General features: G+C 40.0%; 1 protein-coding gene across 7 annotated transcripts in view; it reads right to left on the reverse strand.

Annotated features, from left to right (window-relative positions):
• THADA (THADA armadillo repeat containing) overlaps positions 1-17,822 on the reverse strand; it is a 327,795-nt gene that overhangs the window by 147,533 nt on the left and 162,440 nt on the right. For all 7 annotated transcript variants that reach the window (XR_010600221.1, XM_065590664.1, XM_065590662.1 and 4 more), the window contains one exon: positions 13,228-13,396. Coding sequence is in view for 6 of the 7 variants with exons in the window: in XM_065590664.1 (XP_065446736.1) it covers positions 13,228-13,396 (169 nt within the window). In the remaining variant the exon portion in view is untranslated. The remainder of the gene's footprint in view (positions 1-13,227; positions 13,397-17,822) is intronic.

Raw genomic sequence — 17,822 nt, forward strand, 5'->3', positions numbered from 1 at the left:
TAAATATGAAATCTCTAACTGTTGGTACCATGTGAGCTGATTAAAAAAAAAGCTAGGAACTGGAAAGATAATTTTTTGGCAAATTTTCCACCATTTTCCATCTCTTCTCCCAAGGTGTCAGCTTCCATTTTGCCAATTTAGCTACGGGTATATTTGTGTTGTACAATGAAAAGTTACTTGGTGCATGGCCTTAGTGCTTTATAAGTATGTGAGCAGACAATCTACATCTATGACAATATATAGATAGTGAATTAGAATTTACAGCTTGAAGAAATAAGACAGCTGCTTTGTTACTGTTACTTATGTTGAGGTGCATGTTTTTTCACTTGACACTAATATTTCTTTTCTCTTTGTTCTCATCTTAAAAGTAAGGCTTATCTTGGACACTAAAAACTGAGCTCTGAAGAAGAGCAGCTGCAAGGAAGTTTCAATTGAAAACATTTAATGATAGTAGTTTTTCTTCTTTGATCTCCAGGTAATAACATGCACTCACTATATTAGGTTTTATAAGTTTAACTATGAACTGCTATGCTTTAAATGCTACTGCCAAGCCAAACAAAGTAATTCACAAACGACATTTCTATACCACTGCATCAAGTCAACCCAACTAAATATTAAAGTATCATTAACCATAATGCTAATTACATGGAGTATTTTCATAAACATGAGACCTAAACCTGCAAGATGCTGAGCATTTCCTGAAAGGCACTGAGCTCCTGACCCACTGAAGTCAAAATGAGTTTACCAACCACTTCAATGACACAGTATCAAGCCTTGAGTGCCCTCGTCTCCCTTTGGGCCCAATTCTCATATCAGATGCACTAGGTTTACACAACAGGAACTCTACTGACTTCACTGAAGCTACACGGTTTATACCTGTGAACAGAGGCAGATTACAGTTTTGTGGAGCTCTGGGCCAGAGCAAGTGGGGGTCCTTCCCCACCCCTTCCACCTGCAGTCCCTCCCGACCCCCTCCTGGGGAGCGGGGTTGGGGCGCAGGGGCTTCCCCTGCTCACCAGCAGGAGAGCTGAGCGGGCGGAGCGGGGCAAGCCCCCTCACCCCGACCCCATTCCCTGGGAGGACCACCGGGTGGGCAGACAGAGCGGGGCAAGCCCCTGTGCCCTGCGCGCCATGGGGGCACCCATTTTTCCAGGGCCCCTGGGCATGAGCCCCATTGACCCAGTGGCTAATCCACCACTGCCTATGAGAGAAGCATAAGGGCTACTGATTTCAGTAGCAACAATCACATCCTTTTCAAAGCATTTATAACACACGAGCTAAAAGGAATAGTTTGAACTAGTTTAGACTACGTATTACATGAAAGAAGAAAAGCTTTCCTTCACCAGATTATTCTTATGAAATAGTGAGTTAACTACTTATAACTATTATCAGATTTTGTATTTCAATGGAAGGTCATTTAGGAATGTAAAAATCTTATTAATTTTTGGGCAAAACAAAAAATTACTACAAGTTCTTAAATGTAATGGATTGTTCTGCTTATGCTTAATGTAAGTAACATTCAAGAATGATATTTAAATTTTCAGCCCTATGCAGTTTTAATTCGAGACAAAGTCACTCAATATTTATACACAGCTGCTTGAATGGAATAAACATCTAAATAAAATAGAAAAATTAAATAACACTAAATACTTAGCACGTTTATAGCAACTTTCAGCCAGCGGTCTCAAAGTGCCTGCTCGTGACCTCCGGGAGGAATTGTTTTTCAGGTGATACAAAAAAATATCCTGCAGCTCCCCAGTGCACAGAGGGAGTGTGCACACACCACCACCCATTTGGATAATGAACTTGCTTTCCTTTGTGTACCATGTTAGCTGTAGACAGTGGAGTGGGGCGGATCAAGGAGCCCTACCTCAGCCTCTCTCTCTTTAGGCTAACTTGTATCCCAGAGGTGCTATGGGGAGTGCAAGCACTCCGTCCAGAGTGAAAGGAATACTGCTGTGACTGGCCCTTGTGTAAGGGATGCAAGGAAGATGAAGTGGGAGTAGGGCTCATTGTACTTTCCTCATATCTTTCCATGGCACTCAGCTACCTGATTCTAATTGTTAATCCTCGCAAGACCTCTGTGACGTAAATAAATATTATTATTATTCACACTTTACAGATCGGCAAACTGAGGCACAGAGAAGTTAACTGAAACCACACTGCCTCTTTTAATAATCTTCATTCATTTGATATTGTAAAGAGAAAAAATATAATCAATTTTATAGGATAAAAGGCATGGGCCCAATCCTGCTCTCACTGAAGTCAATGGGAGCTGTATGTGGCTCATAAAATAGAAGATGATGACATGGTTGTGTTTAGATTTTTCTGTCTGAAGAAATAAACCTATTCTCAGCTACTGTAGGTTTGATCCAAAATACATCAACTACACAATTAGTTATAGCAGTTCAATAAAAGAACATCTTGTGTGGGCTGTGTGTGTTCTCATTAGTCAAGCTTTTTCCAAGCAAATGAGCAAGATGGTTCTAGATACTAATGAACAGAGACTGATGACTGAACACTTCTATCTGTATCTCACACCCTGTTACTCCACTGCACTAATATGACGGGATTCCAGTCCTACACATATAGCACAGCTTTTGAAGTCAAGTAACCCCCACATTACTGATACAGGTTTCATAAAATGAAAAGAACAAAAGGTCTGTTTTGCTCAGAAAAGCAAGCTGAAAGTTCATATGCCTATCACTTTTTCAAAATCATTATTTATAATCTCAGAGGGGTAGTCATGTTAGTCTGTATCAGTAAAAACAACAAGGAGTCCTTTTTAGTCTCTAACGTGCCACAAGGACTCCTTGCTGTTTTTATTTATAATCTATTAATGGATTAATTAAAATTGGTATCAATAGAGACATTTTTGGAACAAACTGATAAATTAAACAGTAATAAGTTACCAGGACTGGATGGTATGCACCCAAGAGTTCTGAAATATGAAACTGCAAAACTACTAATTGTGGTATATAATCTATCACTTAAATCAGCCTCTGTACCAGATGACTACAGGATAGCTAATGTAATGCTGATTTTTAAAAAAGCTCTGGCGGCAATCCTGGCAACTACAGGCTGAAAAGCCAAACTTCAGTACTAGGCAAATTGGTTGAAACTACGGTAAAGAACAAAATTATCAAACACAGAGATGAACACAATATGTTGGGGAAGAGTCAACACAGCTTTTGTAAAGGGAAATCATGCCACACAAATCTATTAGAATTCTTTGAGGGCATCAATCAGCATGTGGAGAAGGGTGATCCCAGTGAATACAGTATACCTGCACTTTCAGAAAGCCTTTGACAAGGTCCCACACCAAAGACTATTACAAAAAGTAAACAGTCATGGGATAAGAGGGAAGGTCCTCCCATGGATCAGAAACTGGTTAATAGCCAGGAAACAAAGGGTAGAAATAAATGGTTACTTTTCACAACAGAAAGAGGTAAGCAGCAATGTCTGTAAAGGATTTGTACTGGGAGATGCGCTGTTCAACATATTAATAAATGATCTGGAAAAGGGTGTAAACAGTGCAGTGGCTTTGTCTGTAGACGATACAAAACTACTCAAGATCGATAAGCCCAAAGCTAACTGCAAAAAGTTACAAAACTATCTCTTAAAACTGGATGACTGGGCAATAAAATGGCAGATGAAACTCAATGTTGGTAAGTGTAAACTAATGCACAATGGAAAACATAATAACTATAAGTATAAAATGATGGGGTATAAATTAGCTGTTACTACTCAAGAAAGAGATCTTGGAGTCATGGATAGTTCTCTGAAAACATCCACTCAATGTGCAGCAGCAGTCAAAAAAGGCTAACAGAATGTTAGGAACCATTAGAAAAGAGATAGATAATAAGACAGAAAATATCATAATGCCACTGTATAAATCTATTGTAAGCCCACACTCTGAACACTGCATGCAGTTCTGGTTGCTCCATCACAAAAAAGTTATATTAGAATTAGAAAAAGTACAGAGAAGGACAACAAAAATTATCAGGGGTATGAAACAGCTTCCATATGATGAGAGATTAAAAAGACAGGGACTGTTCATCTTAGAAAAAGAGATGATGAAGGGGGGATATGGTAGAGGTCTATGAAATCATGAATGGTGTAAACAAAGTGAATAGGAAGGTATTATTTATTCCTTCACCTAACACAAGAACCAGGAGTTACCCAATGAAATTAATAGGAGTCAGGAGTAAAACTAAATTAAGACAGTACTTCTTCACACAACACAGAGTCAATCTGTGAAACTCATTGCCAGAGGATGTTGTGAAGGCCAAAGGTATAACTGGGTTAAAAAAAGAATTCAATAACTTCATGGAGGAAAGGTCCATCAATGGCTATTAGCAACCCCATGCTCTGAGTGTCCCTAAATCTCCAACTGTCAGAAGCTGGGACTGTACAACAGTGAAAGGATCACTTGATAATTGCCCTGTTCAGTTATTTCCCTCTAAAGCATCTGCTACTGGCCTGTCAGAAGACAGGATATTGGGCTAGATGGACCATTAGTCTGACCCAATATGGCCAATACAGAGATCAGGTAATTAAGCACATTTTAACTAGGGCTGTTGATTAATCGCAATTAACTCATTCGATTAACTCAAAAATATTAATTGCAATTAAAAAACTTATTCACAATTAATCACAGTTTTAATTGCACTGTTAAACAATAGAATACCAATTGAAATTTATTAAATATTTTGGATGTTTTTCTACATTTTCATATACATTGTATTCTGTGTTGTAACTGAAATAAAAGTGTATATTATTTTTGATTACAAATATTTGCACTGTAAACTTGATAAACAAAAGAAATAATATTTTGCAATTCACCTCATACACTACTGTAGTGCAATCTCTTTGTCGTGAAAGTGCAACTTACATAACTGCACTAAAAACAAAACAATCTAAAACTTCAGAGCCTACAAGTCCACTCAGTCCTACTTCTTGTTCAGCCAATCGCTAAGACAAATAAGTTTGTTTACATTTACAGGAAATAATGCTGCCCTCTTCTTATTTACAATGTCACCAGAAAGTGCAAACAGGCATTTGCATAGCACTTTTGTAGCTGGCATTGCAAGGTATTTATGTGCCAGATATGCTAAACAATCGTATGGCCCTTCATGCTTCGGCCACCATTCCAGAGGACATGCTTCCCTGCTGATGACGCTTGTTAAAAAAAGAATGCGTTAATTAAATTTGTGACTGAACTCCTTGGGGGAGAATTGTATGTCCTCTGCTCTGTTTTACCCGGAATTTTGCCATAAATTTCATGTTATAGCGGTCTCGGATGATGACCAAGCATGTGTTTCTTTCTTTCACTGTAGATTTCACAAAACGCAAAGAAGGTACCAATGTGATATTTCTAACTGACCCAAGGTTTAAGAATCTGAAGTGCCTTCCAAAATCTGAGAGGGAAATCTGTAAATTCAACTTTCATGATAAAGAGATTGCATTACAGTACTTGTAATACGTGAATTCAAAAATACGATTTCTTTTGTTTTTTTACAGTGCAAATACTTGTAATCAGAAATAAATAAAAAGTGAGCACTGTTCACTTTTTATTCTGTGTTGTAGTTGAAATTAATATATTTGAAAATGTAGAAAACATCCAAAAATATTTAAATAAATGGTATTCTATTATTGTTTAACAGTGCGTTTAATTGCAAGATTAATTGTTTTAATCGCTTGACAGCCCTAATTTTAACACAACTAAACTCAGAATTACATAATTTTCTAGGATGAAAACAGTTTTCTTTTAACCTGAGTGCTTTTCTCTTAAACATGCAGGCAAATGATGCAATCCCTATCACTTTCTTTTAGAAAATAACTGCCTACTTATTTTTATAAAAATTCTCTATTTGCTTAGCTCGTTACAAATCTCATGTGTAACGACTGAATTTACTGTGATGACAGATGAGTGGACTGGACTTGTAAATTAGAAGCAGTGTGGCTAATACATACATTGTGAAAGGTTTCAGAGTAGCAGCCGTGTTAGTCTGTATCCGCAAAAAGAAGAACAGGAGGACTTGTGGCACCTTAGAGACTAACAAATTTATTAGAGCATAAGCTTTCGTGGACTACAGCCCACTTCTTCGGATGCATGCATCCGAAGAAGTGGGCTGTAGTCCACGAAAGCTTATGCTCTAATAAATTTGTTAGTCTCTAAGGTGCCACAAGTCCTCCTGTTCTTCTTTTTGCACATACATTGTGCTCAGTTAAACTGGGCATCAAGATATCAAAGTTAGACTACATGATGTTTATTTACCACCCCCACCCCCACCCCCACCCACTCCAGTTTTAAGAGGGACAGGTAGCCTCAACAAACAGAAACTAATTTTAAGAGAATTTATCCTATACCCCCAATAATTTTTAGTACAAAATCCTCACCTTACCAAAAAGACAGTAGGGAACAAACAAGGGGAGGGAAACATTCCACAGAATTTAATTCAAATATATAAAGAGATTTCACTTCTTTATCTCTTCTGCATACAAGCATTTTTACTACTTGCAACCAGTGACAGATTGGCCACACTGTAGACTGAATGTCCTATTTGTCCACAAAATGAGTCATAGGCAGTGATAATGTGTCTCAGCTGTTTGCTGGAGGGATCCTATGTCTAGGTGAGAGAGAGTATAATTCAGACTCCATATGTATCCAGTCTTTGGCCTTTCTGCTCAGAATGCCAACAAGGAAGTCAATAAGTACTAATGGTGGTGGTTTTGTGATGTGTTAACTGAGATTGCATTGCTATGGGCTGAATTTAAAGAATGAACAGGCAATGTCAAATCTTCAAGAAAATGAGAAGAAAATGGCATTGCACCTGTAAGAGGTGGGAGGGGTAAAACTCAGAAAAATTAAAATGCAGTAAGAAAACCCTACTGGGGAGCAATAGGCAGTTAGCAATGAACTGGACTTGGAGGAATGGGTTCTGTGCCAGTAAACAGAAGGCACAGCTGATATAAACTGTATAAACTGGGAGCCAACATGCAGACAAGTCTACTTTTTATCATGTTTGAGCTCCAGGATAGGAAAACTCTTTTAGAAAGAAAATATCCTTTGAAGAAACTCTAGGAGAAAGACAGAAAGCAATAATGATAGCACACAAGTCTATTAGTTGTTTTCAGAGAAGTGTTCCAAGAAATTCCCAACTTGTCACAAGCAGTTAAGAGAAATGATTAACACCACATTTCAACCAGAAGAGCCACAAATGAGCTAGATGGAGGTATCAGAATGGCATTATATGTTCTTGAGTGCAGTTCCAGGACAGTATGACATAAGGCTGGGACATATGATCAGATGAAGTGGATGTTCGAGTAAAAAGTGGAAGGGGAGTCTTGAGAGGCATAACCCAGACACAATAGAGATCCAGTGGTCAAAAGCATAAGAGAAGGAAAAAGTGGAGACTGCCAGCAATCATCCCAGACATGCTTCAAGAGGGATTGCGAGGAATAGTGACACAATGACTCTCTCCATGCCCCACTCTCTTCCCAACATGGCAGATATCACACACAGGTATTTTATAAACAGTGCAAGAAAAATGATGCAACATTTGCTCAAAGCTACCTCCTCCAATTACATCTTGCTTATATCAACTGGTTTTCTGCTGTCCTCATGCCTACAAAAGGAGGATGTGATCTGGTTCTGAATATTTTTGCAAGTTATACTCAATTTTCAAAACTAATCAGAAAAGCTTTTCAAAAATGCAACTCTAATTTTCATTTAAAATCATTACCTACCCTCCTTTTTTATGGCTCTACATATATAGATAAGAGCTAAATATCTTTCTATCTGAGAATAGCTAAACCAGGATTTCAGCAATTAAAATGAAACCAGTCTCCTTATCCTTTTCAATTACAATCAATGGTGGTTTTATTCAGTATGTAACTAGAGGAACCATAACTGAATGTGTCTTTTTTCTTTATTTATGTTATGTATAGTGCTATCATTACAGTGCATGAAGCCATGTATTCTGGGCTTTTTTTGGTTTAATTTCATTATTTAAAAGGGGAAAGCATATACTCACTTTAAAGGGACAATGTCAGATTGTTTCACAAACGTATATATTTTGTAAATATATTTTTAAAAGGGGAAGGGGAAAATTTACAAAGCCCAATAAAATAGATTTTTCATGAATTTTTGATTTTTAAAAACAATTTTGTTTTGAGGTAAATATTCCTCTCCTGCAGCATATACGACCCAACCACTGCAGGCCAGTGGCCCTGCTCCTGTAAGTGAAATTAATAAGATAGTACTAGAAAGAAAAGTGAAACAGTTCCAAAGTGAGTGAAATACAAAAAAGTAAACAAAACAGCATGATGAAAAGTTAAGTTTGATAAAGATTTATAAATATTTGCCGTTTTAATTATTTTTTGTCAAGGTCCCAATTAATTGATCAGGGTATAGACATGGTCCAGACTCCAGAGAAAATATTTAAAAAAAAACAAACAACAACGATAATAAATAAGTAAATAAAAAGATTTTGGGGTCCATTCAAAAGTGTCTGGTGGTCCAGATTTGGCCTATGGTCCGCTTATTGCCTACCCCTGATGTAAACCGTACAGGAGAGATAGACTTTTTTTTTTAAATGATTTTTCATTTCACTATTTTGACAAATTCCTATTCATTATGACAGTGTAGTACTCCAGGGCCACCCAGAGGATTCAGAGGGTCTGGGGCAAAGCAATTTCAGGGGCCCCTTCCATAAACAAAAGTTGCAATACTATAGAATACTATATTCTTGTGGGGGGCCCTGTGGGACCCGAGGCCTGGGGCAAATTGCCCCACTTGCCCCCCACTCTGGGCAGCCCTGTAATACTCAGACCAGTATAAGTTATTTCCTCCCCCCCCCCCATATTAATGTACCTCATGTTATCTTTTCTGTTAGAGAATAATTGCTTCTCAAGAAGGTGACTTGGAAATTTCTACAAAATAATGATATTTCCTGCAATAATTTAAGTGCCATGGAGAACATTTATTGGATACATTTGTGTACCCAGGACACTTTGGAGTTGGACCTCACAGATGTCTGGTGAGGACAAAACCCTGAACCTCATAAGTACTTTTCTTTTTATGCACAAAATGGTCAACACGAATCTTGTTTTACACTGGAGAATAGCTTTATAGTCAAGAGTTTCAAGACAGGAACTATTTTTGCCCCTTAACAGGACCTAGTGTTGCTGTAGGCTCAATTATTAAAAGCCCCAGGCTAGCAATGACCAAACTTGGCTCAAGCTGACTGAAGCAGTTCATAAGCTATGTGAAATAAGTTGGTGGTCTCAGTCCACAGATGTCAATATCACAAAGACCATCATTAGAAATGAAACCCTTTTTTAGCAGCCTCAGCATGGAGACTGAATTACCCTCTCAGCTTCCCAAAAATACTTCTGCTAGAATACTAAAGAAAGAACACTGGTGTTACAGTCAGGCCAATTTTGTACTGCCACTACCTGGGATATGCCTATTCTACAGATAAACAAAAGATTTTATTCTTTAGATAACACTGTCTGGCTCCTTTCACAAGCACTGAACTCTCTTCTATAAAATAAAATAAAGCAGGAAGGAAGATAGATTTGCAAGCAGATTTTCATTTCAGAGTCTAAAAATAGTGAGGGAATTATTGGAGATCTACAACTAACTTTATGTAAATTAATGAAAAGCCAGAAACTAAATCGGATATATCATGGGGCACAGCTAAAGATAATAGCTGTATAGGGACTCCCCTCCATTTCCCCTGTCCTAAAATTGCTGACCATACAGGAAATTTAAGAGAAAAGAACACTCTGGAAAAGACATAAGAACTCACAATAGGAAGGTGTGCCAAGATACATTGAGAGCCATGGGCAGTTGCAGGCTAACAGAAGTGAACATGCACAATAAGGCACTGTCAGATGAATTCTCATGAAAAAAGGCAATAAAGTAGCTAAATTACTAGTATGACAAATTTAAAAGTAAGCACAAAACACAACTGATTACCCTAAATTAAAAGAACAGCAGGTGAGTTAATTTACGATTCCAAATTGTTTCCTAGAATTTGACCTCCAGTTACAGAATATGAAGCTTATCACAGCTGGGTTCAGAATTAAGAAGCCCATAGAAAAGACTTAATTGCTCCATTTAAAAGTGAACAATAAAAATTGTTTGGAACAAGAAAAAGATTTAGAGAACGTACAAGGAAACAAGCAAAGCTACTGTCCATAATGTCTTAAACTATAAAGCACTTTCAAATACCCATCCCCAAATATGACAGGTCTACATTAACACTCCTGTACAAATAGAGTTGGCCTGCCACTCTGCACCCTACCAATATACCCTCAGTCTGAAGAAATTAGAGGATATCATATGCTATGATTAAAATTTACAAGAGATGTCAGCACTCATGGTTCAGACATAAAGCAACTACTACTATCATATGATTAAGAAATTTCCCCTATAGGGAAATTACTAGATAATTGTCCATTGTGGGAATATCACACTTTCCTCAGAAGCAACTGGTAATTGCCAGAGACAGGACATGGAAGCATACAGACCACTGGTCTGATCCAATATGGCAACTCATATCTTCCTATGCAAATAATTTCTCAAACATAGATGTCAAAATCTGACGAAGGTCATTGCTAAAAGGATGGGAATAAACCTCACATGTAAATGTCAGCAGATTACTAAGTATTTCCACTCAAAGTTGATGAAATTATTTAATATCATTTTGTCTTTAGCGTGAAAAAGGTGTCTGTTTGCATCAAATGGACTTCCTTCTGGAAATCCTGGAAAAATGCAATTTGTGAAAAAATTATAAAGTGGGTAGATATTACCAGTTTACAAGAAACAGCACAATTCTGAGTGAAAATGTGAAAGAAAATGCATTACTGTAGAAAAGAATGCACTGAGGGTGTCCTTTACTATTTCATTTTTTGCCACAGCTATCTTGAACTGATAGCTCATTCCTTCAGAGACAATCACCATATCAAAGAAAAGAAAGCATGTACTACTGATACTTGCGTGTCCCAAGAAGTTTCTCCAATAACAGATAAAAAGTTCTCTCTTTGTCACAGCTGCATATTTTAAAAGGGGACATGATCAACTTGAAAGCCATGTCTGCATAAAAGGTTTTTTTTAAAATCTACTATAGTTATAAGATTACTATATTACTAAGATTACTATTCTCAAAACATTAGAGGAACAAATGTTGCTCTAATTTAAGTTTCTTTACTTTGTGCATTTAATAGCACTTTTGTGTACAGTCAATTTTACTAAAAAAGAACAGGAGTACTTGTGGCACCTTAGAGACTAACAAATTTATTAGAGCATAAGCTTTCGTGGGCTACTGTCCACTTCTTCGGATGCATATTGACCTGTCCTCGCTTACAGACAACCCCCAAAACTAAGGCAAATACTCACCAGCAACCACACATCACTGAACAAAAACACTGACCCAGGAACCTATCCTTGTAACAAAGCCTGATGCCAACTCTGTCCACATATCTATTCAAGTGACATCATCATAGGACCTAATCACATCAGCCATACCATCAGGGGCTCGTTCACCTGCACATCTACCAATGTGATATATGCCATCATGTGCCAGCAATGCCCCTCTGCCATGTACATTGGCCAAACCGGACAGTCTCCACGCAAAAGAATTAATGGACACAAATCTGACATCAGGAATCATAATACTCAAAAACCAGTGGGAGAACACTTTAACCTGTCTGGCCATTCAATGACAGACCCGCGGGTGGCTATCTTACAACAGAAAAACTTCAAAAACAGACTCCAACGAGAGACTGCTGAGCTGGAATTGATATGTAAACTAGATACAATCAACTCAGGATTGAATAAGGACTGGGAATGGCTGAGCCATTACAAACATTGAATCTATCTCCCCTTGTAAGTATTCTCACACTTCTTATCAAACTGTCTGTACTGGGCTAGCTTGATTATCACTTCAAAAAAAAATTTTCTCTTACTTAATTGGCCTCTTAGAGTTGGTAAGACAACTCCCACCTGTTCATGCTCTCTGTATGTGTGTATATATATCTCCTCAATATGCATCCGAAGAAGTGGGTTGTAGCCCACGAAAGCTTATGCTCTAATAAATTTGTTAGTCTCTAAGGTGCCACAAGTACTCCTGTTCTTTTTGCGGATACAGACTAACACGGCTGCTACTCTGAAACCAGTCAGTTTTACTGTTTCCCAGTAACGTTAGGTAGCCAGTTTTTCTTGTGCTAAAAAGACCCTTTTAAATATTTACAGAAGAGCAAAAACACAAACAAATAATGTCTCTTTACAGTCCTATGTCCTAATAGTTCAAAAAAGAAAATCAAAAACAAAAAGAGGATCAAGAGCACATTTCTAGAAACAAAATGAAAATACAGATGTTAACAAACCCTTAGACATCATTATTTCTGCCTGGGAGGTTTTCTCTCTGCATTTTTGGGCTCAGAGAATTTTTTGGAAGAATACTGTTTCACAAATGTATAAATTTAATTCAAGTATCTGTATCTCGTATTCTTTAACCTTTTCATTATTTTCAGTTTTGCTTTTCAATTATAGAGTCAATTAAATATTTATTTATAGGTTATTTACGCATTTCTACATATGGGGCCAAATTCTGATGTTTCTTAATTGGTAATGTAAGTTACATAAGTCAGTGTGTAAGAGGAAGTGGGTGTAGAATACATGCCAAGAGGACAACAAGGTGAGGTTGTGGCAAGAGGGGCAACCAAAAGGATCATGACAAATGTGTCAGATAAGTAAGGAAGATCAACAGACAGGATATGGGAGTGGGAGACTGACCTGCCACAGAGTTGGTGTGTGACCTTGGGCAAGTCACTTAACCTCTCTGCACATATATGTTCACATCTGTAAAATGGGAATAATGATATTTTCCCACTTCTTAAAAGCATTCTGAGATTCAAAGATGAAAAACTTTATATTAGTGTCATTGCCGTCATACACCATCTTGCACCCTTTTTGTAGATTGCTGTTTCTTACAACTCTGTCCTTCTGCTCCTTTCGCATGTATATTAAATCAACTTACACTAAGTTACTGAACTGTGATTTATATCAACATTTAAATCATCTATGAATTTGGCTTCCTATATTTATCATCTTAGACAACTGATTTGTAAAGTGCTTTCATACACTGCTTAATAAGTGCTTCTCTACTCACCATGAATTATGACTACATCGTATTACACAAAAGGAGAACTTACTTGTAGAAGCATTCCATGAACAGAATTCTGTCGTATACATGGATTGGTGCACTCTGGAAGCTCAGCAAGCAGAGATTGTACTGTATGTGGTATCTGGTTTATCATAACAAATGGAACAAGGGCTCGGCCTGCCATCTCACGTGAACGATACACAGGAGAGTAGCCACATCTAGAAAAGGGAGAAACACGTTTGTCATCCACATACAGTGAACGCATTGCTATTATTTAACAAGTAACAGTTACACATTTATTCCAGATATGATTATTTTAATGTATTCTGAAATAAAAATGCAAAATAAATGACTAAACACAGTGAAAACTAAACCAAAACATGTTCCTTACAAAACATACTTTTATAATATTTCCTCTAGCTACTGATAGGGTGTAATTCCAGCCACCTATATCTAAATATATCCACGCTAGATTCTATTCTTCAAAAATGTCCTTATCTTCTTTAAGACAAAAATATAATGGGACCATAGACCCAGCTGTTCTGTAACAGCCATCTATGTTGCCCATTGATGTTACTAATGACAAACAGTAACCGTGAATTTGAACATGCTAATTTATTAATTTTACTAAAATTTATGATTCTCAATATGCCTAATACAAATTTTATATGAACAAGATATACAGATATAAGGTACATTTTTAATAGGACATACGTTCCTAAAACAAATGCATAAAAAGGCCTTGATTAGTACGCAGCAGACACACTTAGGCCTGGTCTACACTACAAAGTTAGGTCGATATAAGCCACACTAGGTCGATTTAATAACATACGTGTCTACACTACCAAGTCCCTTCCACCAACCTAAGTGGCCTGTAAAGTCTACTTCTGTACTCCATCTCCGCGAGAGGCATAGCGCTTGATTCAACATCCATGGGTCAACAAATGGATAGTGTAGACATCATGTTGTGTAATTCGAATTAATTGGCCTCAACGAGGTGTCCCACAGTACTTCGCTGTGACCGCTCTGGAGAGCACTTTCAACTCCACTGCACGTCAGCCAGGTACACAGAAAACAGCCTGTTCAAGCCCCGGGAACTTTTGAATTTTCATTTTCTGTTTAATCAGTGTGGAGAGCTCGCCAGCACAGCTCATCATGGATAAGGCTACAATTATGTTACAGAGGTCATGGAATCTGTGACTTCCATTGACCTCGGTGACATTTTCTCCCCGGGCTAGAGCTCCCACCCAGCCCCACCCCCGTAGCTACCCAGTCGTTGCAGGGGCCTGGCGGACCCTGCAGCTGCCCAGCCACGGCGTGGGGATTCCCCGCAGCTGCCCAAACGCAAAGGGTGTGTGGGGGGGTAAACTCCCTGCAGCTGTCCAACCACAGAGGGCGGTGCAGGGACCCTCTGCAGCTGCCCAACCGTAGCAGAGACTCCCTGCAGCTGTCCAGATGCAGCGGGTGGACCCCGTAGCAACCCAGTCCCGCGGGCTGGGGGACCCTGGAGCTCCCACACACAGCAGCAGTGGGGGACCCGGGAGAAGTGGGTGCTGAATCCGCTTACCCTTTTGTCAGGGATATTTTTAGCGAAAGTCAGGGAATTTTTGTTTATTTCCCATGACCTGTCCATGACTTTTACTAAAAGTATCCGTGAGAAAAACTTAACCTTAATCATGGAGACTCAAGGACGCAAACGCGCTCCAGCATGGAGTACCCAAGAGGTGGTGGATCATATTGCTGTGTGGGGAGAAGAGTCTGTGCAGGCAAAGCTCCGATCCAGCAGAAGAAACACTGACATCTATGCCAAGATCACGCGGGGCATGGGGGAGAAGGGCTACAGCAGGGACGTACAACAGTGCCACATGAAAATAAAGGAGCTATGGCAACCATACCAGAAGACAAGGGAGGCGAACAGTTGTTCTGGTTCTGCCCCACAGACATGTCACTTTTATGAGGCGCTGCATGAGATTCTCGGCGGGGACCCCACCACTACCCCAAAACGCTGCATGGATAACTCCCAGGAGCCCCAGGCAACTTTGAACAATGAGGACATTGTTGATAAGAAAGGAGGAGGAGGAGAACGTGAGGCTGGCAAGCAGAGAATCCATTCTCCCCGACAGCCAAAAACTGTTTTAAACCCTGGAACCCATCTCTTCACAGGACCAGTTGGTGGCAGAGCATGATGCTGAGGAAGGCACCTTTGGTGAGTACACATTTCCAATCCAACTGTAGGGATTACATAAGAACGGTTTCCATGCACAGGGATGGCCCGGGAATCTTCCATGGAGATCTCTAGGAAGCTTTCATAGAGGTACTCTGCAATCCTTTGCAGCAGGTTTCTGGGAAAGGCTGCCTTATTTTGTCCACCACGGTAGGACACTTTCCTGTGCCATTCCAGTATTAACTCTGCTGGCATCTTTGCAGCATACAGCATTGCAGCATAACGACCAGGTCCGTACCCAGACGCTTGCAGCATCTGCTCCCTTACTGCATCTGTCACCCTCAGGAGAGTGATATTGCATAAGGTCACCTAGGGGAAACGGGGAAAGTTTGCAATAGCCCTTAAACCAGAAAAAAATTCAACAAGTAATCCGCCACATTTGGTGAAATCTGGGTCACACACACTTTCCCAAACATGCTGTGGTTGTGGTTGGAGGGGATCACCGTGTATTGCAAGCAGCATTGGAAAAAATAGGGTGAGAGAGGGTGGTGGCTTCCTGTTTGTCTCCCTTCCCCCCATACTTTTATAAAAAACAAACTATTTGGGGGGCTTTACGCTGGTGCCTGTCGTCAAGCACTATCCAGGTTGCAAGGGAAAGGGGTTTTTTCTCAATTTCCAACCTGTGATCCCAAGGCTGTCTTCACAAAGCAGCAGCACAAGACCTCTTGCCCATGCCTTGTGGCTGTACTCACCATGGCTGGAACAGCAAACCGACTCTTGCAATAGCCAGTGGTTTTGATTACGTTGTGACTTGCAGTGAAGTATATTGAGGGGTGTTTTTATTTTATTTTTATAAAAAATAATTAACCTTGCACCAGAAACAATGCATGCACTGTCAATGCTACCCTGGTGCTTTGCATTCCTTGCAGCTGAAACCTTGTCCGTCAGCACATCCTCCACACCAGGACAGAGACTTTCGCAGATTAGAAGGCAGAAAAAGAAGACTCGGGAGGATATGTTCAATGAGTTAATGTGCATCTCCGAGAATGACAAGACGGAGCTCAGAGCATGGAGGATTACACTGTCCGAGAACCTGGACATGGACAGGGAGGACAGGAGAGTGTGCAAGGAACAAAAGCGCGCCATGCAAGAGATGCTGCGGATTATGAAGGAGCAAACAGCCATGTTGAGGAAGAAGAAAGGCAGCTGGATGCTAGAGAGTCCCTCTACAGCCTATGCTGAATCTGCTGCCATCATCGCCCAGTTCTACATCCTCCTCCCCGAGCCGTCCTATGAGGTGGGGATGGTGGTGGGGAGGGAGTTTGGTATCCCTTATACTCAACACCAGGGGAAGGTACGAGGACCAGAAGGCACCCATTCCCACACCTTTGATTGTTATTGCAGTGCATCTCTAAGCAAGCTTTCCACGTTTCTCCCACCATAGTGTTATCAGGGCTTTTGCCCTAGGTTATCTTACTTTTCTTTACTGTCTCTGTTTGTTTGTGTGCATAATAAAACTGAATGGATTGAGGAGAAAAGGCTCTTTATTCATTCAACACACGGTGGTTGGTGGGGATGGAGTTTACAGGGGAGAAAATGCAATGGAGGGGACAGTTTGGTAAGGAACAACACAGATAGGTCTCACATTACTCTGGCTCATTGCTGAAACTTGTTTTCAAAGCCTCACAGAGACGCAGCACCCCTCAATGTGCTCTTCTTATTGCCCTGGTGTCTGGCTGCTAGACAATCTGCCTCAACCCTCCACCCCAGCAGAAACTTTTCTCCCTTTGTTTCACAGATATTATGGAGCACACAGCAGGCAGCAATAACAATGGGGATATTGCTTTCACTGAGGTCTAACCTAGTAAGCAAACAATACCAGCGATCTTTGGAATGTTCAAGGGCACATTCCACCACCATTCTGCACTTGCTCAGCCTATGGTTGAACGGGTCCTTACTGCTGTCCAGGCTGCCGGTGTACGGCTTCATGAGCCATGGGAGCAAGGGATAGGCTGGGTCTCCCAGGATCACGATTGGCATTTCAACATCAACAATGGTTATTTTGTAGTCTGGAAAGAAAGTCCCTGCTTGCAGTTTTCTGAACAGATGCACGCATCATGAACCTTTCCCAACCATCCCACGTTGATATTGGTGAAATGGCCCCTGTGATCCACCAGCACTTGCAACACCATCGAGAAGTACCCCTTTCAGTTTATGTACTCTTTGGCAAGGTGGTCTGGTGCCAAGATAGGGATAGGCTTTCCGTCTATCACCCCACCGCAGTTAGGGAACCCCATCGCGGCAAAACCATCCACTATGTCTTGCACGTTGCCTAGAGTCACTACCCTTCTTAGCAGAAGTCTGTTGATGGTCCTGCAAACTTGGATCACAACAGATCCCACAGTAGATTTACCCTCTCCAAATTGATGCCCCACTGACTGGTAGCAGTCTGACGTTACAAGCTTCCACAGAGTTATTGC

The sequence above is a fragment of the Chrysemys picta genome, chromosome 3 (assembly GCF_011386835.1).
Source record: "Chrysemys picta bellii isolate R12L10 chromosome 3, ASM1138683v2, whole genome shotgun sequence".
Classification (NCBI taxonomy): Eukaryota; Metazoa; Chordata; order Testudines; family Emydidae; genus Chrysemys; species Chrysemys picta.